This window comes from Trematomus bernacchii, unplaced genomic scaffold (genome assembly GCF_902827165.1).
Source record: "Trematomus bernacchii unplaced genomic scaffold, fTreBer1.1, whole genome shotgun sequence".
NCBI lineage: Eukaryota > Metazoa > Chordata > Actinopteri > Perciformes > Nototheniidae > Trematomus > Trematomus bernacchii.
The window spans coordinates 6,001,954-6,028,486 of record NW_022987477.1 but is presented as its reverse complement, the minus strand read 5'-3'; the positions used below and the strand labels follow the sequence as shown (position 1 = coordinate 6,028,486).

At 38.9% G+C, this 26,533-nt stretch overlaps 1 protein-coding gene across 8 annotated transcripts; it reads right to left on the bottom strand.

Moving 5' to 3' along the window:
• Nucleotides 1-88: 88 nt before the first annotated feature.
• unm_hu7910 (un-named hu7910) lies at nucleotides 89-26,533 on the bottom strand. Of its 8 annotated transcripts, none has more exons than XM_034147664.1 (25): nucleotides 24,070-24,220; nucleotides 23,930-23,995; nucleotides 21,921-22,136; nucleotides 20,980-21,024; nucleotides 19,258-19,326; nucleotides 8,575-8,628; nucleotides 7,573-7,617; nucleotides 7,131-7,175; nucleotides 6,900-6,929; nucleotides 6,781-6,813; nucleotides 6,523-6,558; nucleotides 6,121-6,165; nucleotides 5,856-5,942; nucleotides 5,479-5,520; nucleotides 5,299-5,381; nucleotides 5,098-5,184; nucleotides 4,462-4,612; nucleotides 4,094-4,230; nucleotides 3,899-3,997; nucleotides 3,663-3,752; nucleotides 2,530-2,667; nucleotides 2,287-2,422; nucleotides 2,082-2,173; nucleotides 915-1,048; nucleotides 89-667 (listed from the first exon to the last, which is right to left on the bottom strand). In XM_034147664.1, exons 1-25 carry the CDS (start codon nucleotides 24,218-24,220, stop codon nucleotides 517-519), a joined length of 2,262 nt encoding a protein of 753 aa, XP_034003555.1. In that variant the 3' UTR covers nucleotides 89-516. The 8 variants fall into 8 exon arrangements, with proteins under 8 accessions (XP_034003555.1, XP_034003563.1, XP_034003572.1 ...); XM_034147672.1 differs by having other exon boundaries at nucleotides 7,573-7,611; XM_034147681.1 differs by lacking the exon at nucleotides 6,523-6,558.

The following is a 26,533-nucleotide window of genomic DNA, read 5'->3' as shown; positions in this document are numbered from 1 at the left end:
TTTTCGGTGATTCACTAATTTAATGTAAAGGACTTAACCTCTCATTAATGTAACACTTACATCTTGGAATTGACATACTCTTATATTCTGTTGTATGAAACACCAGAGAACTGTGTTTGTTTCCCGACTAAGAAACATGTCTATATTTGTGAAAGAAAATGGCTCCGCAGATGACGTCCATTTCCCCCCGCAGAAAAACTCCAGATCCAGTAAGAAGACTTTAAATCCATCACATGAATAACCCGATCCAAACAGGGTTACTCTGGGCTAAAAGACGTACCGTATTATGTGGTTTTTTTGTGAAAGGTTGTAAAGTCAGTAGTTACTTTTCAACTCCATCCTTCAAGTCTGATGCTTCGGTCCTTCCTCAGACTATTTTAGTAGTTTATCCACACAAAAAAAAGTTAAAAAAACGTCCCCATTCCGTCGTGATTCTCCTCAAAGTTTGTATCAGTTTATCCACAGGAGGAGAAGAATCCGATGAGTGTGTGAAACTCTTCCCAGGGGTGTGTGTGTTTAAATGGGGCTGAGGGTCTGCCGCTGGTGCGCCGTCAGCTCGGGGTGCCACACGTCCACGATGAAGATCAGCCGGTAGCTGTCGGCGTCCTGCCAGACCTCGTGCTCGAAGGAGTCGTCAAAGATCAGGACTTTACCCTCCTCCCACTCCCTGAAACACAGGAAGAAGAAACCAGAAGTTAGCGAGGTTACAACGACCCGTTAACATCGATTTGTTTGTTTCTCAAACTAAAATCTGTACAGGGAGATCATTTATTTTCAGAGAATATTTGTACACACATGCTTTCTTTCTTTTGAATTCAATGTTATGGAGATGAGATGAGGGGAAACAGGGAAGAAGGTGATGGAGGAGGAAGTAAATAACGATGATGCGTGATGAAGATGAAGAGGAGCAGTACCTGGTGATGTCGGTGCAGCGGATCCTGCAGCCCTGCTTGGGGATGACGAGGCCGAGGTGCATCCTCAGTCTGCAGTTAGTGGGGCCGGTGTGGGGCCACACATGAGTCCCTGGCTGCATCACAGAGAACTTAATCTGCGCACGCACACACACACACACACACACACACACACACACACACACACACACACACACACACACACACACACACACACACACACACACACACACACACACACACACACACACACACACACACACACACACACACACACACACACACACACACACACACACACACACACACACACACACACACACACACACACACACACACACACACACACACACACACACACACACACACACACACACACACACACACACACACACACACACACCACACCACACACACACACACCACCACACACACCACACACACACACACACACCCACACACACCACACACACACACACACCTCGATAAATGCACTTCTGTTTTAAAAATGATAATTTAAAATGGAAATTAAGTATCTTTGAGTAATATGAATAGTTTTTATGTATTATTATTTCTATTATTATTAACAGATACAAATTAATACATACATTTTTTTTTTAAATTAACAAATATATTTAAAAGTACAATTAAGTAAACAAATAAAGAGGAATAAATAAAAATGGTATATACAAGGAGAATCAAATAAAACAGTTGTGTTGATATGTTTCCTCGTTAAAAACATAGATTTCATTTTAAATCCAAACACTTTGGGATATTTTTAGCAATTTAATCCTTAAGATCAGCACATGGCGCACTCAACAGCATCCGACCACAAACAATATTGACCCAAATATAAGAGACCTGTTTTACATTTAAAAAAGCAGATGTTTTTCTGACACGGTCCTTTTTTTTGTAGTAATGATATAACCTGGAATGTTATTATCATTAGTCCCATGTGCCTGCGTTCTGTGTGAGTGTGAGTGTGAGTGTGAGTGTGAGTGTGAGTGTGAGTGTGAGTGTGAGTGTGAGTGTGAGTGTGAGTGTGAGTGTGAGTGTGAGTGTGAGTGTGAGTGTGAGAGTGTGAGTGTGAGTGTGAGTGTGAGTGTGAGTGTGAGTGTGAGTGTGAGTGTGTGTGTGTGTGTGTGTGTGTGTGTGTGTGTGTGTGTGTACCTGTCCTCTCTTGCAGCCTGTAGCCTCTGAGTATCTCTCCAGCAGTGCGCAGGTCTTCGGGACCCCCTGACAGGCGGCTCCTGCTTTTTTTCCTAAAACACACAACAATACATTCAACCCTCATTATTGCTGCACTTTACATTGATATTATCATTATCATTTATTACTATTTTTCTTCTTTTTCTCTGTATATTTATATGAGTACCTTGCTGCCAAAGTGTGTTCTGTCCCCACTCTCCTTTCTCTCTCAGGTTCTCCTCCTCCGGGACGAATGAGCCGGTGTTCTGGTCAATCACGGCCAGAGCCTCGTCCCTGATCGTCCTCCAGTTCCTCTCCAGCGTCTGCACACACACACACACACACACACACACACACACAGCTCTGGTTTCAAACACTTTTACTGAATAAAACCAGTGTTTTAACAGTTTAAAGTTTAAACCAACCTTACCTTCACCAGGTCGGTGTATCCCGTCTCCTTAGGGGTCCACCAGGGCTGAGCCTTCAGACCTGCCACGTTGTACAGAGATCTCTGCCACACCGACGCAAAGTGACCACGCTTATGACCCAGCTCGTACCAGTGATAGGCCTGCAGGAAAAAAGAAATGATCAGTAAGATTTGATGCGAGACTTTAGCAAGTTGATAGGATAGTGATAGACCTGCAGAGACAGAAAGAAACACAGACAGAAGCATATTGTAATAAAGCTAAACATAAGTTGGTGTTGGACCTTACGTTTTTTTAAAACATTTTTAGTAACTGGAAAAAAAGTAAGGGAACAAATACTTAAAGGTAGGGTAGGTAAGTTTGAGAAACCGGCTCGAGATCGGTAGAATTTGAAAATACACAACCGGAGAAAATCTGCCACTTCCTTACAGAGCCCCTCCTCCAACACACACGAACGCGCACATGACCAATGAGGGCACGAGATAAGTTTGAGCACAGATGGAAGGCTGACAGGCAGGTAGGCCATCCAGTTATTTTAGCCGGGCCAGCTAAAATGATTGGTCGTGCTTTTTACAGTACTACGGCTTCCACAGATGACATTTTATTATGGATTTTTTGTCAAAGCACTTAAGATATTCATTGCTATCGGGATGTTAAGAGCTTTCCATGGAATATAACAAAAAGTGTATCTCGAGCCGGTTTCTCAAACTTAACTACCCCACCTTTAAGTTAAGATGTTTTATAAATGAGTTATTTTAATGCATACATTTATTTTTAATATTGTTTTAGGTACATTTAATAGTTTTTCCAGTCATAATACATTTGAAATATTGGCAGCTTTAGTCCTCCATGTGTATTTTCGTTTATAAAACAACCAGTCACTACAAATTAAGGTAAGTAAGAACAAAGACTTCTTAAGAATTTCTTTTATGCCTGATCTGCGTAACTACAATTATTTTGAGATTTTACCATGCAATGTCAAAAGGCATTTTAATAAGCATTTTTAAGACTTTTAAAGATCTTCTTAAAATTGATTTAATTCAATACAATGCCCTTTAAGGACTTATTAAAGATCTACATCACTCAAAAGGTTTGTTTGGATTTATCTGACAGGTGTGTGTGGATCAATGTTACTCACAGACTCGTCTCCGACTCTCTGCAGGGCGTCACCCAGATGGAAATAAAAACGTCCGTCATCTGTTCCCGGTTCCCCCGACTCCAAACCCTCCTGCAGGGACAGAGGAGGCAGGAAGGAATGTTATTTATTATTGTATCAAGCAAAACCAGTTCAGGTAAACGTGAACAACAATTGTCCTCACAATTTCACATGGAAATGTACATATACAATTTGTGTGTGTGTGTGTGTCTGTTTACCTTCAGGTATGGTATACTCTCTGGGATCTTGTTCTCTGACTTCAGGATGAATCCAAAGTGAACTTTAGCAAAGCCGTTGCTGGGTTCCAGCACCAGAACCTGAGCAAAAAGACAACCAATCAGAGATGGAAAAAATACTTTTACACACTTCTAAAACAAGTAGGGGCAGGTGTGTATAACAGCACACAAACACACCTCGTCAAACACCTTCCTGGCGCCCTTGTTGTCTCCTAACAAAAGGTGAGCAACGCCCAGATCGTTCTTCAGATCGATATCTTCTGGAAAGATCTCCACCAATTTCTCAAGAGTCGCCAGAGAGCCACGTATCCGACCTGACAGACACAGGAAATAATGTAAGACACAATTCAAAGGAATGAACATAATGAGAATATATAAAATTAGAGGACAAAGTTTAAAAGCAAACAGAAAGGGACTGAATATATTAGGGGACACAAGAAAATAATTGGAAATAATCTAAAGACAGTGGACACAAGTTCCATGTGTGAAAGAGGTTTTTAGTAGCAGTAGTATAATATAGATAGTAGTAGTATAATGAGTATTACCGAGGAACTGCTGCCTCTCGGCGCGTCTCTTGAGCGCAGCCCTCAGGAGGTCAGAGGTCACGTCGGGCAGCTCTGCAGCCTCTCTGTACGTGTTGATGGCTTTCTGCAGCAGGTCATTACTGCGCAGCTTCTCTGCAAGGTAGTCCTCGGCCTGCAGAAACACATCAGTTTAACGCAGCGTCAGTACACAAATTGTGTTAGAATGTGCAGGTATTTTATGATTTGTATTTAAACTTGAATGCTTTTTCGTTTAAGTCGCTTTTATCCGCCATACTTCAAGTTTACGACACCTCAAAGCATCTCATTTAAGAGATTTGACCAACCTGGCAGTCAACATTTTTTATTCTTTGTGTCCTCCTTAAGTTATAAGAAATACTATTATAATGAGCATTTCAGGCAATACAGAGCGAAAAAAACTATAATTCTGTAATTTATTATATTTCCTATGAGATTATACGAAAATAAAACGAGAATTTGGTAATATTTGAATACAATTTCTTTTGTTTTGTTCTGTCTTGTCTGGTCTTAGACATGGAAAAAAGGCACTGCTAAATATATTTTGTTTTAATACACATTTACCGTGCAGTACAAGCTCCCTGTATTGCAGTATTGTGCAGCAGTATTGCAGTACTGTACCTGAGCTTTGCCGTAGCGGGAGCGGGGGCTCTGAGGATGCTTCTGCACCAGAGCCTCAAACGCTTTCAGCGCCTCATCCAGTTTCCCCTTATGGAAACAGAAAAAATAAATGCATCAATTATAAACTTTATTATGCTTGAATTTAGCACAATTATTTTACGTTGATTGATTTGTAGGTGAGAATCTGTGTCAGGTCTGTACCTTCTTCCGTAGTTTTTCTGCAGCGTCGATTTCTGCTTTAATGGTTTTATCAAACTTATTAAATAACTTTGGTTTCTTCTTTGCTAAATGTGATAGTATAAAAGAAAAAGAGCATCAGTGGAATCAAATGCAAGGCACAACTTTGCATTGTTCATGTGTTTGATTCAAATCAGTTTTTACCTTTTTCTTTGAGCTTCTCCTCGGCCTGTTTCTCTGTTGGTTCTTAAGAAACAGCGAAAGAGACACACTTTAACATTTAATGCCCACCATGTTCAGAAACTGAATATTGAAGTGAAGGATCTGAATACTTAGTACAACACTGAGTATAAAGTATAGTTGATAAACTTTGATAATCATGGATAGTGAAGCTGTCATCCTACTACTGGCCACTAGATGGTGGCTTTCTACTGCTCCTGTCTTGAGTGTGAGTGTGAGTGTGAGTGTGAGTGTGAGTGTGAGTGTGAGTGTGAGTGTGTGTGTGTGTGTGTGTGTGTGTATGTGTGACGCGTGTGTTTGCGTACGTGCATGCGTGCGTGCGTGCGTCTGTGTGTGTTTACCCTCCGCCTCTGTCTCCTTTGGTGTTTCTTTCTGTGGTTCTGGTTCTGCTAGTGGCTCAGTCTGGATCTCTGCGTCCGCAGCTGAATCTGACAGGAAATAAACAATCAAGTTTATAAATTCAGAATCCTTTTCTCTAAACTAAATTCCTCTATAGTGACTCATTACAGTAGTGTGTTGCAGAGAGGCAGCGCTTTCTATATTTCCTTTCTGTATGTTAAAGAAAACAATGACCCGTATTTGAGACGTTATCTTTAAACAACATACCTGCTTCCTGGGTGAATTTGGAGCTCGTCAAGACCTGTCCAAGCTCTGCAACAGAACATATAAAAAAAAGAAAATAATATGAATCATTATCACATAAAACACACTTCACAACACGTATTATCAGAGCAGATGTTGATATCAGTGATAGTGTGAGAGTGGCTGGATGTTTATGTCCAGAAGCTGTAAAACAGGTTTAATCGCTTTTTTTACGACACTATTAGTGCCTTGATTTTGCTCCCAGTGAGTTAAACATTCAACAAGCGTTTTATTTTTGGCTTTTAACCTGCATTTTACTAGATGACAAAGAATATATATATATATTAATTAAATGATTTGGCATAAACTCTTTTTCTTTATTATTATTGGGTTTTATATTATGTATTTATATTGTGTTAGACTCACCTACACTTTCCTCTGGAAGACTCTCCTCTACTAGAACTGCAGCAGGAGACAGAATCACATTTACTCAAGTTCTGTATTTAATTAGACATTTTAGATAATGTTATTGTCACAGAGTAATTTATAAATGTATTTGACTAAAGTCAAGAATATTAATAATTCTCCCACCACTGCCCTGTAGTCCACTTGATAAAACACATTCCTACAACATCTCCTTCTGCTAATTTCATATTGGAGTTTATAAATTCCCAAAAGTCTCACCTCCAGCTGTGTCTATGGTTTCAGCCTCACTGTCTAAAATAAGCAGATACAAAAAAGTGAATTATTAGAAAAAAATGTAAACGTAAAAAGCAGGGAACAGAGAAGAAGAGTTTACTCACCATAAGGATGAAGGCTGTCTCTAGGATCATCTGTAACAAACACAGACATATTATAAAAACATTTACATTTTACTGCACATTAATTCCTCTACTTTATGCACCTTAACTACATTTTACTGCACAATCAATACTTTGACTTTAAATACCTCCATTACATCATTGTACTTAAGTGAATGCAGTACTTTTAGTGAAGTATTTTTCCTGCAAAGCTCCGAATACGGTTTCACTTACCTGGCACAAAGTCATCCATCACCATTGGAGGGAGAGGTACGGCAGCTGGAGATACAGAAACAAACAACATAAAACTAACGTATACAAATAATTATAATATTCTGAGTACGTATGTATTAATAGTTAGCAGGTAAACAGAGAATTACATAATGTCTACTTAACAAATTAGCCCTGAACACCAGACATCCTTTCTCACATCACGTATGTATTGTACTTGTATTAGTGAGGCACAAGCATTTAATATACAATAGAAATGTCCAATACGTTTTTTTTAAAACAAGCAAATAATAAAGAAAAAGTGCAACAAAGCAGCAGCATTCAAAGACACAGCAGCTCACACAGCGTTTAATTAAACAAATTAAGCTGCTGCTCTTCATCAGTTAGTGAGAAATATCTTTATTCTTCAACAATTGTTATTATTCTGTCTTTATCTAGTACATACCTTGATCATCATCATCATGCACAGATGAAGGGCTGCTCGCTGAAACTGACAAATAACAGAAATGTAAACACTGAGAGTAACAGTAATAAACAAAAAAATAACAATAAATATAATATGATTATTGACATTAAAAAGAGAGAAATAAACATTGGAAATCAATGATGAACCTCCGTTTAATACACTGTACTCATTTAAAAAATATTTGATCAGCATTCAGTTATGGTAATTCTACTTAAATTACTTGATATCTGTTCATATATTAACACACACACACACACACACAGGTGACGGTTGGCTCCGCCTCTTTTGGCGCTGCTGCGTGCTGATTGGTTGCATCTTTGGTTTTTAAAACTTTAAGAGAGGAAAGCAGGCAGATAAGGTAAATATAGGATATACATTTAAACGGGGCTTTCGAGGTGTTGTCCTGATAAATGTTTAAATGCATTAATTTATGTTTCTGTCCACGGAATAATCGATAAGATGACAAATCATCGCAGCTCGATTTTAAGTACCAAGCGTAAAAATGCTCACTATGTAGACTGGCCCATCTCAGAATCATTATATTACTGTATATTTGCATTACACATATACATTACTTGATGTGCTACTGGGTAACATTTGCATCCCCTGGGGAACAATAACTTCTTATTAATATACTAATATCATCATTTATTTGTTGATTATGGTTGAATTAGTCTGATTCTGTAAAGAAACTAAAGAAAATGTATTTCAGTATTAAGTACAATATTTGCCTCTGAGATGTAGAACAGTAGACATATAAAGTAACACAAAATGAAGTAGCTTCATTGTATTTCAGTTTATTGTAAATGTGAAATAGAAGCAGGGTGGAGCTGGCGTGTGTGTGTGTGCGTGTGTGTGTGTGTGTGTGTGTGTAGGAACGAGTTGAAACAGAAACCCAGATATCATCAGGTCTGAGTCAGCTTATTTGTCTAGGAGACAATAGACGTGCGTGTGCGTGCGTGTGCGTGCGTGTCTCCTCACCCATTTTCTCCTTAGGTGAATGTTCCACATGTGTTTTCTCTGCCACCTTCAACCCTGTGTGGTAGGTTCAAGTGCAAAAATAAAATCAGACACATGCAAACTTAATCACACCTTTCGTATTTTAGGATATATATAGCAAAAATAAAGCAAAACTAAATCAATAAATAAACAAACTATTCAATGCTAGGGATAGTTGTGATGTCTTGAAGTGTGGTTGTATAAGGTACTTCTCCAGAGTCAGTGTACCACCTATAGTAGATGCAGTTTGGAGAAACAGATAGAACAAGTAGGACAAATATGCCCAAATGCACCAGACTCTATTGAAAAAAAACAGCGATTTTACCTCGCAGAACACAGGAGTTTATCGCTTCCTCTATTGGGGAGGTATTCTCTGTTATTATGTGACTTTTGGTAGACCTGCAACTACTGTGTTATGCAAGGTAAAATTACAGTTTTTGTCAATGGATTTTGGAGTCTTTAAAAAGAGCGTAAATACAGCTTAATGGAGTGTACACTTAACTGAAATGTAACTTTTGGGTGTCTAAACTGCATCTACTGTAAGTAAAACACTAACTATGGAGAAGTAAACTATCTTTTTAATGGTGACAGCCAGGGAATGAACATTAGACTTGTTCAAAATGTGTTCTTTGGAATACACATTAGGTTTCAAAACAATCCTTTCACATTTGATTGAATGAAATGAAAGTAAAATAAAGGAACATTTCCTTTTTTGGAACATCACCTAAAATAGCCTTTAATAAACCATGCAACCAAACTTTGTTCATCTTTCACTAAAGTAAAAAGCTGACGCAGAAGTCTTAACCCACACTGTGTATACGTGGGATAAAGAAGACAAGAAAGACAAAAACAGCAGGAAATGCAAAAACTATTTATGACTGATGATGGTTTACAGGTAAGTGGGCCAGTGCCTTAAAGAAAACAGTATGTGCTCCAATTCAACATATCCATCAACCACACACTTACATTTCTTACTTTAAGGAAGAGAAAGTCTTGAGTTACAGCAGCCGGAAAATATTTCTTAGGAAGGAAACAAGATAAGAAAGGAGGAAGCTGTGTTGGAGGGAGATACGTTAAATAAAAGGAAGGAGAATGTGTTGTTCATTACTCATGTTAAAATGTAAGAAAGGGTTTGCAGGTAATGGCAACACGTACTCCCTCCACACATTATCAAGCTACTTTTACATCTCAGTTATCACCAAGAAGGAAGACAAACATATCACAATTTGATAACCAACATTTATTTTTCACAGATTTTCTGACACTTTGAAGGAAAAGTATTTCAGAGAGGATGCAAAAAGCAGAAGATAAGTAATTTTGTTATTTGAAAACAGAATTTACCCCCCTTCAAACCAGCTCTTTTCTCTACATTACCGAAAATTAAAGAATGCTCAAAACTTAATAAAATATAAATCCTAATAAACCATTATCACGCAAAGATAAAAGCCAGTAACCAAAGGGATATCGCACAAAAAGAAAAAAAACCACAACTACACTCAAATATCAGTAAATGAATCCCTTAAGTGGACAATGACGAGGTTTCAAATGACAGCACACACATTGAAAACTATTCAAATCAGTCTTAAAGGTCCCATGTCATGCTTTTCCGGTTATTACCCGTCCCTTTGTGTGTTATGAAGGTTTTTCTGCATGTAAACGGTCTGCAAAGTCACAAACCCTCAAAGTACACCCTGTAGCGAGTAAAACTCTAACACAGAAAAGACCCGTCTATGCTGCCCCAGAACGCCTCGTTGGAGATTTCTCTTTTTCCATTGTTTTCTTCCTGGGTACAGTGACGTGCCCATACCCAAATGGACCTATCCGTGGAGCCGTTACGTTAAGTCCGTGGATTGGTCCAAACTTCTTCACACACACACACACACTCAATCTTTTCTCAGCTGCAGGACGCGGCAAGGCTGTGAGTCTGTGTGAGCAGTGAGCACACACACAAACTCCCAGCCAGGCTGCGGGTGTGTGTGTGTGCTCGGGCTGGTTTCGGGCTGGGTTTCGCTGTCTCGCAGACAACCACTGGGCTCACAGGGAGGGGGGGGCAGGAGCTCCAACAAGCCGTTTAGGACAGAGAGTGAATACACATACTGTACAGAGATGCTGTATGAGAAACCAATGTGAGTTTGGAAAATTGCACAATATAAATCTATTTTAGTAGACCTCAACAATGGAATTATGATCAGTAGAAATGGCCATGACATGGGACCTTTAACACAGTTTCTGTGTTATGCAAGACGACACTTTCACCAAACTATTAACCTTGAGATAATGTCACATTGATGAATCCAAACAGAAAATCTATGCTTTAAACATTCAATGCTTAGTAATGACATCAGCGTTTGAATTTTAGCTAAATGTTTTTTGGTTTTGGATCAATCTAATGTTGATCCTGACTGTATTCTTTTTACAAATTAATTAAAAAAAACGTTGAAACTCAATAAATATTACATTCACATTTGATCAAAGCTGCAGAACTATTTGCAAAAAAAACATATTCACGCTTGCATCATGAGATAAGACAAAAGGGTTTGCTTTCTTTAGCTGATATCCTCACCCAAATAAAACCAAATCAACCAAACATGCAACGGACTAGAAACTGGGTAGAAATCACATTTCAGGATTTTCAAGATTTTCTTCCAGATTTAAAATCATCAAATCTACAAAAGGATGTTGAATACTGAAAAGATTAAAGTAGAAATCAGACCAATCAGCAGGTTGTTTTCCCATAGGTAGTTACACTAGAGAAGCACAGGATATAAAAGTTGACCTGCTCAGTGATGACACAAATGTACAGTTTATATTTCTTTCAAAAGGGAACGATCCTCCCCTCTCCCCCGCTCCCTACTATCTTCTAGCATAATTTACGAGATAGAAACCTTGATTCTTGCGGTCATTTTTGCTTTGCACTCACGGCCAATTTCCCCTCCACCGCCTTTCTTACTACTGGTCGCTCACTTTTTTCCTCAGCTGTTGGAGCTTTTGGTTGGGAAGAGTTTGGTTTCCTCACTTCTACCTTTGCCAGTCTCTCCGCCTCCATCTTGTCCCGAGCGGCTTTCTCTCTAGCAAGTGTCTGCCTTTCCATCAGCGCCTTTTCCATTGAAATTCTCTCTTTCTCCGTCCTTTCCTTCTCCAGTCTCTCCGCCTCCATCTTGTCCCGAGCAGCTTTCTCTCTAGCAAGCGTCTGCCTTTCCATCAGCGCCTTTTCCATTGAAATTCTCTCTTTCTCCGTCCTTTCCTTCTCCAGTCTCTCCGCCTCCATCTTGTCCCGAGCGGCTTTCTCTCTAGCAAGCGTCTGCCTTTCCATCAGCGCCTTTTCCATTGAAATTCTCTCTTTCTCCGTCCTTTCCTTCTCCAGTCTTGTCCTTTCAATTCTCTCCTTCTCCTGAGCAATTCTTGCCCTTTCCTTGGCGATGCGTTCCCTGTCCATTCTCTCCTTTTCTTTGGCTACTCGTTCTTTTTCTACCCTCTCTTTTTCAGCTCTTTCTTTAGCAATGCGTTCCCTCTCCAGCCTTTCTTTTTCAGCTCTTTCTTTAGCGATGCGTTCCTTCTCCAGCCTCTCCTTTTGGGCATTTTCTTTTGCGATGCGTTCCCTTTCTATCCTCTCTTTTTCAGCTCGCTCTTTGGCAATGCGTTCCCTTTCTATCCTCTCTTTTTCTGCTCTTTCCTTAGCAATGCGTTCCCTTTCTATCCTCTCTTTTTCAGCTCGCTCTTTGGCAATGCGTTCCCTTTCTATCCTCTCTTTTTCAGCTCGCTCTTTGGCAATGCGTTCCCTTTCTAGCCTATCTTTTTCTGCTCTTTCCTTAGCAATGCGTTCCCTTTCTACCCTATCTTTTTCAGCTTTTAATTTAGCGATGCGTTCCCTCTCCAGCCTTTCTTTTTCAGCTCTTTCTTTGGCAATGCGTTCCTTCTCCAGCCTCTCCTTTTGGGCATTTTCTTTGGCGATGCGTTCCCTTTCTATCCTCTCTTTTTCAGCTCGCTCTTTGGCAATGCGTTCCCTTTCTAGCCTATCTTTTTCTGCTCTTTCCTTAGCAATGCGTTCCCTTTCACACCTATCTTTTTCAGCTTTTAATTTAGCGATGCGTTCCCTCTCCAGCCTTTCTTTGGCGATGCGTTCCTTCTCCAGCCTCTCCTTTTGGGCATTTTCTTTGGCAATGCGTTCCTTCTCCAGCCTCTCCTTTTGGGCATTTTCTTTGGCGATGCGTTCCTTCTCTAGCCTCTCCTTTTCAGCTCTTAATTTAGCGATGCGTTCCTTCTCCAGCCTCTCCTTTTGGGCATTTTCTTTGGCGATGCGTTCCTTCTCTAGCCTCTCCTTTTCAGCTCTTAATTTAGCGATGCGTTCCTTCTCTAGCCTCTCCTTTTGGGCATTTTCTTTGGCGATGCGTTCCTTCTCTAGCCTCTCCTTTTCAGCTCTTAATTTAGCGATGCGTTCCCTCTCCAGCCTCTCCTTTTGGGCATTTTCTTTGGCGATGCGTTCCTTCTCTAGCCTCTCCTTTTCAGCTCTTAATTTAGCGATGCGTTCCTTCTCCAGCCTCTCCTTTTGGGCATTTTCTTTGGCGATGCGTTCCTTCTCCAGCCTCTCCTTTTGGGCATTTTCTTTGGTGATGCGTTCCTTCTCCAGCCTCTCCTTTTGGGCATTTTCTTTGGCGATGCGTTCCTTCTCCAGCCTCTCCTTTTGGGCATTTTCTTTGGCGATGCGTTCCTTCTCTAGCCTCTCTTTTTGGGCATTTTCTTTGGTGATGCGTTCCTTCTCCAGCCTCTCCTTTTGGGCATTTTCTTTGGCGATGCGTTCCCTTTCTAGTCTCTCTTTTTCAGCTCTTTCCTCTGCGATGCGTTCCTTCTCTAGCCTCTCCTTTTGGGCATTTTCTTTGGCGATGCGTTCCCTTTCTAGTCTCTCTTTTTCAGCTCTTTCCTCTGCGATGCGTTCCCTTTCTAGCCTCTCTTTTTCTCTGGCGATGCGTTCCATCTCCAGCCTCTCTTTTTCTGCTTTTTCTCTGGCGATGCGTTCCCTTTCTAGTCTCTCTTTTTCTGCTTTTTCTCTGGCGATGCGTTCCCGCTCCAGCCTCTCTTTTTCTTTAACGAGGCGTTCCCTCTCGAGCCTCTCTTTCTCGGCTCGTTCTGTGGCGATGCGTTCCCTTTCCAGTCTTTCTTTTTCCGCGTTCTCTTTAGTGATCTTTTCCTTCTCAAGTCTCTCCTTCTCTAACTGTTCCTTCTCTCGGGCTATTCTTTCTCTCTCTTTTGCGATTCGCTCCCTCTCCATCCTCTCCTTTTCAGCCCTCTCTCTTTCCAGTCTCTCTTTCTCCTGTTGTTCCCTCTCCGCTTTTTCCTTCTCCATCCTCTCTCGTTCCCTAGCTAGGCGCTCTTTCTCCATCTTTTCCATCTCTGCCCTCTCTTGCTTTAGTCGTTCCCTCTCTTCTTTGGCCAATCTCTCCATTTCTTGCTTCTCTTTTTCCATCCTCTCCTTCTCCTCCATTAGGTGCTTCTGTGCTTCCTCCATCGTCTTCGTCTTCAGCGCCCAGGCCTTCTCGTGTTCCTCTTCTTCCTCAGCAAGGAAGGCCTTGATCTCAGCCATTGCCATCCGGGCGATCCTTTTGGCCTCGATCTTCTCGTGGATCATCCTTAGCTCTTCCTTCAGAGCAGAGCGTAGCATGGCTCCTCTGATGGGCCGGGCTATTGGATTTAACCGCAGTGTGAAAACCACTCACAAACACGCCTTTTATCGGCTTGTTAGTGGGATCACACAAAGCAACTTAGGAAGTGTTATAGAAAATAGGGGCGGCACAATGATTCGAAATGTTATCAAAACCGCAATTTAGACTATAGTGCAAAATCGAAATTTGCAGTAAGCACAATTTCGTAAAGGCCAAGTATGTGAAGATAACTGAACGAGGTATTGTGGAGCTGCACCGGCCTACAAACGGTATTATACAAACTTCATTTGGCAAATGCAATATCAGTCAAAATAACGCGATTAGTTATTTTCCAAATCATGCAGAACTATCAAGGAAAGGATTTGAAATAATCACACAGTACATGCAGGTACTGCACTGTTAAAGTGCACTTAAAAGCAAAGTCTATTAGTGTACAAGGAACTTTGTATGCATCATATATCAGATGGATATCCCTATTTTTGTATGCAGCTACATAAAAGCCAAAACAAATCTATATACTTTAGGTCATTACATTTATGCTAAAATGATATTAAGTCGATATAATTGATTGAGTTATCGCCCACCTCAAGTTCTTAGTGTTTGATCAAATGTAATATTTGTGGGTCTGCAAGGCTGTTATTCCAACAAAAGGTAACACACAAACAACATCCTTTTGGTCAATCAGCTGTTAAATCAAAGCCGTGCTTGAAAATATCAAACGTGCAGATTTCCATACCTCTGGTTGTGTTTTCTCTAGCATCTTTCTTCTCTGCTTCAGCTAGATACCAAAATATCCAATTATTTTAAAAAACAATTCACAAAGGAGCTTGTTTTCTGCTTTTAACCGTTAATAAATAAGTCAAACTAAAACCAACAGATTAAACTAAATCACAAAAAATAATTCAGAGGGATAGATCTACCTTTTGGGAGTTTAATCTCTGGATCAGTGTCTTCTAAAGTCTTCTCTTCTAGAACAATACACACACAATGTTTGCTACCAAAGCTAAAAACAATATAAAAATCATCACACCAGGCGAAGTTGACCAAAACTAGGGTTGCAAAATTCATTAAATATTCAAGATATTTTCGACTGCTTTGAAACCTACAACACACTCCACGGCAAAACAGATTCAACCATAAAAACTGAAGTATTGTCTGCTGGTAAAGTTACGTTTTTGTACATTCAATTTAGATATTATTTATGAGTCAATGTTATGTCATACTAAGTAAGAATAGTGTGTAAGTATACCATTTCAAACACAGCCAATACCTAAGAAACATGATGCAAAAACACTTTACATTTTGCTAAATATTTTATTTATACCAGCAATAAGGTCAATTAAATAATAAATTACACTGTATATCGCCTGAGGTATCACAGTTAATATTTATTTGGTTATTAGTTTCAATAACACAGCTGAAGGGGATTATAAATCATCTTTAAGTTTTCGGTTTTATTGGCATACAGCAATAAAACTAAAATGTTAATAAAGAAAACATAATTTTAATTCCAATAATTTACCTGAACAACAACACGACAAATGCAAATAAAGCAGGAGTGGACACGTGTTTGTTTGCATGTAGCTTGTGTTATTTTAAAGGGGACCTATCATGCAAAATGCACCTTTGTACGTCTTTTAAACATGAATATGTGTCCCCGGTGTTCCAGGGAACTCACCAAGAGTCAGAAAACACAACCCTCTCTATTTTCCTCCATACCCAAATCTCTAAAAACGGGGCTGCAACGGATCTGATACAGACTGATACAGATTTGAACACTTTACTGACGTCAGGACGGTGGCGCTACGGCTATTGGGCCAACTCCACCAATCAGGAGGAGACAGCCACAGCCATTGCCGTTCGAAAGCGCTGGAGACGCTGTAGTACATATGCCAGGCCTGTAGATGGTGCTGTTCTCACAGAATCTGCCCTTGCAAAAACAGGGCTAAAAAAGTGCAAATTGAGCGAAATGAGGCATGGCTAAAATGCATGATCTGTTTGGTATTTAAAAAAAAAAAAGTATAAATATGCCTTATATAGGTATGGTCCTACACTGTATTATTAAAATATAGCATGATAGGTCCACTTTAAGTTTTGATATTGACGCTTGTTGATTGTCTCCTTTAAAGCCTGTAGTGACATGCACACTTCTCAGATTTAGTAAAGGTGGATAACTACAGTTATTTGGGATCAAGCTGTCATGCATTTACGGAACAAAGTGGACAGTACCTTTACTTTTACCCCTCTTCCTCCCCTCTTTCCTGTCCTCTACAACATGTACAAGCACACAGATCAGTCAACTGTTGGCAGAATACTAGTTTGGGAAACTCACAAAAACACTTTTCGTACGATACCTTTCCTGGGAGCAGGAACTTTTAACTTCTTTTCATCTGCACAGGACAAACAGCAGAGGAAGTTAATGTAAACTAGTCTATGGTTATATATTATAGTCTATAGTGTGCTGCCTCGTAAAATTAACTCTGTTCAAGAAGAATCAACCCCCACATGCCCAAAAAGCTATTTAAACAAACATTTTTATTCTGTTTTATTGCAGATTTCACTAGCTTCGTTTACACTTACATTTTTGTCAAAATATGGCTTAACGAAGAGTTTAATCTGGTACTGTTTCCTGTTTATTCCTGACCAACACAACTTAGCTTAATGGGAAAATCAGTGTATTCAGGTTTGAACCATTTTACAGCAACACAAATTGACAGAAAAAGCAGAGGTGAGAGTAATCACATTATTGTGAATATACAAATGGTGTTAAGGAAATCAGAAAGTGCCAACAATTCAAGCATATTAGTGCAAACAGACTTATCACAGAAAACGTTTTTAAAACAGTCATTGCCAAGTTACAGTCCTAGATGATATTTGCAGGAATGTTGTTTTTAACTTTTTTCTGGCCCCTGACCGCCTTCCACGACAGAAAATATGTTATTTTCTGGCAGATATTTTGTGTAATAAATAAATAATAAAATAAAGCTAGGATAGAAATTAAAAACATTTTTACATTCTTGAATGTCAAATTTAAAAATACCGCACATGTCCTCAACACAGCCTGCCTGCAACTGTACCAAGACCTGAATATAACGGAACTAATACAACATATAAAACTAAATAATGAATGAAAGAACCAATTTTACAATCTTAAATGTCAGATTGAAGAGTATCCACCCTCACACAAACTGATTTAAAAACAGTCCCTGCCTACAACTGCACCGTCACATGAAGATAACGTGACTATGACAAAACAAAACAACTAAGTATTTAGTAAATTTATTTAAAATATTTTATGTCAAGGACTCTTAAGGTGATTTTAGTAGATACAAATAAACAAAGCCAAAAACTGAGTGCAACATGTACACAAAAATATTGAAAAAAAAGTCTAAATGTATAGTCCTATACTGTAAGAAGCAACATTGAAGATAAAAAAACATGTTAATGCAAGTTCATTTTTACAAATCTCTCAGATTTGTATTCAAGTGCAGAATACACACGAACCAAAATATGTAACATTTCCAAACTACGATAACATATTTGCAGGAAGGTCCTTTTTAAAATGAAATGTTATTAAATTAATGAAAATGTATTTTACATATTAATTTTAGGGGCAAACTATTCCTGCTGATTAACGGCTTTATTGACCCAAAACGAGTGTTTTCAGGTAACTTAAGTGTACTTTTAAAAGGACTGTTTCCCAGTTTGGCCCTGCAGCTGAAACCAGGTCCATCATGGCCTCGACAACCCCCGCCCAACCCTCCTTATGATTGGTCGTTAGTGGGACCACAGATCCTTGCTATTGGCTGTGGGCTCTGCTTCCTGTCCTGCTATTAGTTCTGAAGTTCCAGTTTGACCTGTTTGACCTCCCCGTCATCAGAGGAGGTCGTGCCACCCTCCTCCTCTTTCTCCTTCTCCTCCTTCTCGCCCTGCTCTACAGGCGAGGACACTACGTCATAAAGGAAGGTGAAGAAGCCATACATCCAATCAGAGCCCTCGTCTGCTAAAATATCAAGAACCTCTTCAAGAGACTCGGCGTTCGGGCTACCGTCGCCATCTTTGGTCAAGCCTGACGAGAGAGAGAGAGAGGGAAGACATGCAGAGAGGAGGGAGGGAGGTGAACAAAAGGGGAGTTGGAAAGGGGGAGGCACAAGGTGGTGTTGTAAAGGAAAAGGAGGCAAAGGAAGAGATGGAGGGAGGTGTAAAAAAATGGAAAGTGACCGTAACAAAAAAATAAAATAAAGGATGAAGCGGGAAAGAGAAAGATAGAGAGTTAAAGATGTTGAATATGAAGCATAGACAACAATAAATATGTTTTAACTTCCTGTCTCAGTCTCGTCAGGCTTCCTGTCTTAAACCAAAGAACGGCGGAGGACATCTTTCCTCGAATAAACTTTAAAAAAAACACATCTGCAATTAGGGCTGGTTTTGTAAAAAGGACTGTCTGATACAAATCTTAATATAAATAATAAATAAAATTATACACTTTCTATAAATAAGTTAATTAAATGTAAACAAATCTAAATTTAAAATAAATAAATAATCGAAGGAATAAATAAGACTCGGATATCACATGACTTTTCCCGTAAATCTGTGACTTTTAAACCCAATAATCTTGCGTGGCCACGTTTGAATAATAATTGAATAGACCAAAAAAAGAAAGATGCAATACAGTATCTGATTTGTTAGACTTTGAGAGGAATACGTTGTCAAATACCAAATAAAGAGTAAAGTATTATTAAAAGTTAGTGGAGGTCTTTTGAACACCTCCTTTAAATATCAGAAAGGTTCCAACTGTTACTGTTAGTGTCTTTTCAAACGTCATGATGCCGATTTTCTTTCTTACAGGCAACAAAAGAAAATCCCTGCTTTAGTAGTGTTCAAACCACAATAGGAAGACTGGTTACTGTTTAAAACTGAGGCACCCCAACTCAACTGTAAACCACATCAGTCAGGCATCACACGGATACAACAGGCACAGATATAACAAATAAAAAAGGTGACTTGCCGAGAAGAACTTTAGCATCCTCCACGTCAAAGTCTCCGTCTCCGTCAGTGTCGTAGGCCGTCAGTTTGCCTGAGAGGAGAACAAAAAACTCACAATAAATATACCACTCGGGCTGGAAAATAAGATTATTGTTCAACTAAAACACTGAACTTTGAATGTTTTGTTTTAATGCAATTTTGATGCAAGTGGAATCTTCTGTTGTAAGAGATTAACAATTACTACGTCCACACAGAGGAAGCATTTTCTAGTTAAGACCTGTGGAATTGAACTGATATTATTCAAGTGTTTTGAACGTCTTTGGATATGTATGCAGCAATTTCAGAATATGTGACTTTATTGCAATTTGAGACACACATTTGAGCATTTTACAAAAAAACAATACGAGATTTATGGCCAAAAGACAAAGGAGTAACATGCTAATTAAAAAATTTTTATAAAAGATATGCACAAATATCACAACACCAACATTTTCAAGAAGGTGGTTATAAGAAATGAAAATAGGAGGCTGTTTAACATCAGTTTCATTAAGTAAAAATGTAATATATTCATTTTCACTATGCAGAAATGTATAGCAATCTTCTTGCATTCCTAAGAAGATGACAGAAAATAAAAAAAGGTGATATTATTATGACCCCCTAACCAACACAGCATATATATTCAATGTATACTGTATAGTCATGCAAGGAACTTTGGTTAAATAAGCAAGTATTTATTGTCTACAACAATCAGTGTAGTTACTGGAGTTTAATTTGTCTTAATTTCATCCATTTCTACACTGCTAATACGAAGTACACATAGCAGAGCACATTAAAAGCAGCACATAACAGTATGTCAAAAAGCACGAGCATGAAGTATTCATTTAGAAGAGTAAAGTTGAAGGAAGAGGAAGGATGTGGTGGAGGAGGACGCTCTCTGTAACGTTAATACGTCTGTCATCTTTTTCTGACCCATAAAACTCCACAAGGGCTTACTTCAATATGAAATAATCCAAGTTAGTGAGATTTGTTTTTAGAAATATACAACCAGAACAACATCTGGAAACACATTTTTGAAATGGCTTGATATGAAAGCTCATACTTTTTGATTTAAGTATATATTATGTTGTTTATGCTTTTCTTATAAAAGTCCTTTTTGCAGAACATACTGCTGTGTGAGGTTATCTGTTCACTGCCTCTCTGCAGATTGTGGTTTTCCATGTTCTCATTTTGGTTTAGTAAGAAACCACAGTTTAGTTTCTCTTTCTCTTGCTCTGTCTGCAGTCATTTACATACGTGCTAAACACCAACATCATCATAGTATCTCCTCATCTGAAAAGGTTATGTCAGATGTGTCAGAGTGGGGTGGTATGAGGAACTTGAGCCCTTATCTGGGGTCATTTTCTATACTCTATTTATATACACCAGACTCCACACCCCTCACAACACAGAGGTTCTGGTCGGCTGCTGCCTGCATCTTTGGGTTATTTTGTTCTGTTATTGGGTGCCTTTAGTGGTTAGCTTGAATTCACATTAGATGATTGAAATTAGCATTTTTTTCTCCAGCATTTTTTCACAAGGTTTGTTTTACATCTTCCTTATTAATCTACGTTACTAAACTCACTTTAATTCAACTCTTTCCCTCCCATCTTAACCTCATAAACTCATGATATTCTTAGGAGGATATGGTGAAGCACACAGTGTAACGAGGAACTGTACGACTGCAGTTTAAATCTTAACCGTGTACCTTGTAAAACTTCTGAAAAGTTCAAGCGAAACTCCTTCGCTCTGGCTGCATGAAGAGAAAACACAGAGAGGAAGCAGGAAGAAGACAATAAGGACTATAGCATGTTTACCTCTGAGTGCAGACACAGGGCTGAGTTAGTACAAAGAAATACAGATTCAAAACAGACACAGGGCTGCATGAAGAGTTATTTTAAATGAATATGCCAACAATTAGATTAACACGGCAGATGTTTCAGTTTTGTTATATATTTTACAGATCATGCAGCCCTGACAGACTTTAGTCACAGAGCAGAGAGAGGAAACACACAAGTCTCATTGAACATACAACACAGCTCAGTTGAAACAAAGAGCTCTATATGAAGCAGGAATTTAAACCTGACACAGAAAACAGTTATATCTCATATCATGAGTCAGAGGAGGTGAAGTTTGAGATAAGATAAACATGTCATCTGACACGTACAGCAGAGTGTGTGTGTGTGTGAGTGTGTGTGTGTGTGTGTGTGTGTGTGTGTGTCTGAGAGGAAGAGCTTGTGAAAGCGCTGCATGACTGTCATAACCACATAAAGATAAAGTTGGTTCCTGTATGAAAACCATTTTTGAAACATACTGTCTGATGTCTGAGTGTGTGCGTGTGTGTGTGTGTGTGTGTGTGTGTGTGTGTGTGTGTGTGTGTGAGACAACACAACACTATCAGCAGTCAACACCTTCAAAATAAGAAACCAACTTCCTATTTTTAAAGATTCCGTGACCATTTTTTTTCTTTTATTTCAGACGTTAACATTTTGATTCATAACATCTAATTCAATTAAACTCTCAAGACTTTTAAATCAGAAGAGAGAATCATGGAATTTCACTAGTATCGGTATAGTCTACTAATATCCCGACATCCCAGAACTGCATGTTTCTTGCACCTAGAAAAGTCACAATTATCCTCTAACTTACCGATGACACTGTCGTAGTCCACAACATCGAAGTAGACGACGGCCACGGAGCTCCAGACTCCCAGCAGGGCGAGGACTACAAACCAGGTGAACATGGAGTACTTAGCCCCTTCTCCTCCTCCACCACCTCCTCCTCCTCCTGCTGCTGCTGCATCTCCTCCTGAACCTCTCTCCGTCCTCTTTCCATTCTTGCTATCCACTGGCGCTGACTTTCCCTCTGGGGACATGAAAATCAAATCAAAGTTATATAGCCCAAGATTTTAAAATGACACATTGGTTTAAGGGGGGCTTTACAGATTTCACATTTGAAAAACCCCAAAACACCCATAATTCATTTGGAATACGTTATAAACCTCAGGAAGAAAGTTAGACAGGGGATCTCTTTGGAACAAATGTTTTTTGCATAGAATATATTTACAATCACTGAAGACAGTATTTTACAGTGTCTGGTAAGAGGACATCTCAAAGCTTAAATATGTAGTTTTATTCAGTTATGATGTAAGAAAACACTGTTATATATTGTATATAAAACATAATTGACTTAGGTCCTTATAAAAAGGGTTTTTAAGTATGTATTCATTGTGCCACTTGATAAAAAGACAATATGGCAGGAGCAGAAAGGGGCATGCCGACCCAGGAATAGAGTGAGAGACCTGCAGTCAACATGACCCTGACATAAAGAGAGAAAGAGAGAGAACAGCTGTTTGTACACCACTGACAACTAGAATAGCTTCATCTAATGAACATGAATGGCCTTAATGTTCAAGGCAGAAACAGAAATAGCTTGGTATATTGTTAGCATGGTGCCGAGTTGTTTGGAAAAGCTAAAAGGTTTTCTGCAGTGATGCAACATGCTGCAGGGTTTACATGTCTGTTATACAACAAGTGTGCATGGGGTCTTTCAAATGTTTTATTTAAAGAGGTGTTAATGCAAGAGATGGAATATCAACCAATAGAGCTTCAGGAGCTAACCAGGTAAAGGTCCAATTCATCCTATTTAACACAACGTGGAAGCTCTTAGTCTTGGATAAACATTAATGGAATATCCAGTTCTTTGAAGAAGAAAAAAGAAAAAAGAATAGACTGAATGTGGGATGCCAATAGCATGCGGAACTATAATGAAACTGCCTTTAAAATTCATTTGACTTCCGATCGGCCCAATCTGCTTATACTGCAAACAAGACCCAAGTAAACATGTATATTCAGGAGCTCTAGGTCCCAATAATTAATTCTGATAATTGATGCAGAACATTGTCAATGTGTAGAAAATAATCTAGTTTTTAGAAAAATATCCATAAAAAAGGTACTAGTTTGGAAATATAAACGCTCCAAGACTTAATAATACACCCATTCAAAGCTTCAAATGCTGTTAGTCAGCAGGCAAGGAAATAGAATATGAAATTAAATTAATTAATATCAGATTTTCTGTTAATACTTTAAGATGGACCAATGTAAAATCAAGCCATACCAGGAGATATCATCAAAGGAAACTGCCAATGTCTAAAAATGCCAAACCAAGACAAATAGAAACCATGAACCACTGGATCCAATTTACACCAAGAATCAACTCTAAGCCAACACTGGGACTGTTATTGTGAAAATAAGCTCGAGGATGTATTAAGTTTGCATTGAAAGTATACTAAGGGCATAAGCCAACCCAAAACAATCTATCCACAACAAACCAAACTATGAAGTTCTCCATCTGTATAGCACGAGCTCTCCTCCTTATAAGCACACACTTACCATGCCAAACCAAACCAAACCAAACCAAACCAAACCAATTCATGCCTTGTTTCCTAAACAATTAATTTCACTGTAAGGCTTTTATTGTGAAATGAAGCTACAGGATGTATTTTAATTTCCATTAAAAGCATGCCACAAAGTTCACAAACCCAAACCAATGTAAACCAGGACAACCCAAACTATGGTTAACTTCTCAGTTTAAACACTTAAATAACCATACCAAACAAAACCAATCCATGCCAAACCGGGCTCACAAACTCTTCATACCTGTCTCCTGAACAACAGGCTGCACCTCCACTTCCGTCTGAGGGACCTCTTCCTCTTCAACGCTCCCTAACCGGGCCAAACCAGGCAAGATAAGAACCAAACCAAACCAGGTCAAATCTAAAATCCTTCACCAGGCCTACCTGTCTCTTGGATCTCCTCCTCTTCCTCTGATAAACCTATCAGTGGCTCCTCTTCTTCAGTGTACACCTCCTCCTCCTCCTCCTCCACCTCCTCAGCATTGATCTCCTCTACAGGAGGTGAGGAGGAGCCATAGTGGCGGTAGCGTTGCATGTCTCAAAAAAAGGTGCCAGAACCAGGCAAATGCAGGCTAAACCACCATCACAATGAATTACAAATATGTGTACCAGAATATAATACGATGGAAACCTTTATTCCAGTCTGAAAAATAGGAATTAAAGGGTGCCAAAACTATTCAGACTTTCTGAAAAGACAACCAAGCACTTGAGGAAAATGGGAGTAGTTTCAATAATAGTTGCACACTAAACCACCATTGCAAAGAATAACAAACTTTTACAATAAAAAAAGATTTTCCACACTGAGAAAATAAGAATTACACAAAATCCAAACTATTTAAACTTTACAAAAGATGACAAAGTACTGTACAAAAAAGGGTTTTGTTGAAGGGATAAAAATAGAAGAAATACAAATATTCCAAATGATGAATCGTCCAAACCAGCATAAAGATAGTGTCAGTGAAGAAGGAGAAGCACAGAAAGTGACAGAGAAATAAAGAGCTCCTCCTCTTCCATCCAGAACCTGATCCACACTATTATTAGAGCGTGTGTGAGTGTGTGTGTCTGTGTGCGAGATGCCATTGAGGACAGAATAGCCCACCAATAACCTTGACACTTGTTTGTTCACACACACACACACACACACACACACACACACGCATGCACGCACACATGCACACCCTTAACTGTGGGAGAATTAAAGGGACAGTATGTGCAATCTACAGATCATGTTATACTTCACAAAGTGGACATTTAACACAAGTGAATTCTTACCAATGCAAGTTTTTTTTGGAAGTTATTCTACACCAAATCATATTTTATTTAAATACTTAAAGTGCTTGACACGGCTTACTTTAACGCTGAAACTGAACACCTTGGACTTTACTGAGGGGAATTGTACAATTAATCAATGATGGTTGCAGCTTGACCTTAACTTACTAGATAATATATATACAATTTATAGAAATGTGCCAAATGCCTCTAATGCATCAGCCTTAAAACAAACAAGTTCATACACTAGTATTTAAATAGGAAATATCCAGTAGCTCAACCATTAGAAGTAAAACAAAAAATGTAAATAGAAAATGAATGAGTTTTCCCAAGTTTAAAATCTGAATATCAAAATGTAATTTAACTACAATGGTGTGCAAATATGGGGTGTGGGAGAATCACAAGAATAATTGTAGTAACAACAAAGATGTAAAGCAAGAAAGGATGAGAAGGTCCATGAACTCACAACAGTCATATTTATAATAACAGAAATATTTGTGTACTATTATGTGATTCATGATGAAGCTTTGCTCTGATTATTAAACAACCTTTAATGTTTATGTCAGGCCTTTACATGTAATATAAAGTGGATTTGTCTGACTTTGTCTTCAACCCCTAACTGCTGTCTGTTAAAAAGTTAATAGCTTGTTAGCTTTTGTTAGCCAAGCAAACCATCATCTATGGTAGCTAGGTTAGCTTAGCGTCATTTACAGGGCTCACTTCCATGTTACCGCTGGACAAGCAAGTTATCAGTCACACAGAGCATTATTTTATCTATACTTAACCATTTTGTTTAGTTGGACAGCCAAATTCAACACAGTATTCGGGATATATTGACTGCTAGCAAAGAAATTGCTTAATTAGCCCCGAATTCTTGCTTTGCGAGAACGTTAAACCAGACTCTATTGAAAATTCGTGCAGTTAAATATTATCTTCTTTAGAGCCAAAGCAAATCATTTTAATAACACACATTAAAACATTTGCATAAACAAATAAAACCCACTACTCAATTCGGCATAGGTGAAAAACACAAATTGTCTTTACTTGACTGAAATATTATGTTTTACATCCGGTTAAAACTGTTTCTACACACCCAGCAGGACGCTCATTTTCCTCAAGAGGATAGTGGGAACCACGGAGGATCCAGCAGAGAAAGCTATCAATTGTGTTGCATATCGTGTCGGTATGTAAGCCGAATTGAAGAAAAGATACAAATAATTTATTTAAAACATTTGCCTTCGTTCTGAGATAAATGCATATTTGCCGATAGGTGTAAGACTTTAAATTGCAGGAAAATGCTACCGAAATATGGGAGAGGTGCGTCCATGGGTCGGAGATTCCAGCAAGAAAAGGGTACTGACCTTTTTTGGAGTGGGTTTTGGGAGTCCTTTTCTGGGCCATTGCTTCGTAAATTCTGCGATGTAACTTTTCAGCCTTGCAGCTACGAACTAAAAAGCTAATATATCTGTAATTGAGACAAACACATGAGAAGTAAGCTCTACTGCTCGCTTAATTTTCTGCGTTCTCATTGATGAAGCTACGAGTTGTCCAAAAAAATCACGTCCTCACTTGGATACCA

Coding starts and splice junctions, on each gene's coding strand:
- unm_hu7910 (XM_034147639.1), bottom strand. CDS start 26,355: ATGGCCCAGAAAAGGACTCCCAAAACCCACTCCAAAAAAG. Junction 22,137..26,315: donor CAAAACCCACTCCAAAAAAG/GTCAGTACCCTT, acceptor TCATGTCCCCAG/AGGGAAAGTCAGCGCCAGTG. Junction 15,215..16,478: donor GAAGAGGGGTAAAAGTAAAG/GTACTGTCCACT, acceptor TTGTTCTAGAAG/AGAAGACTTTAGAAGACACT.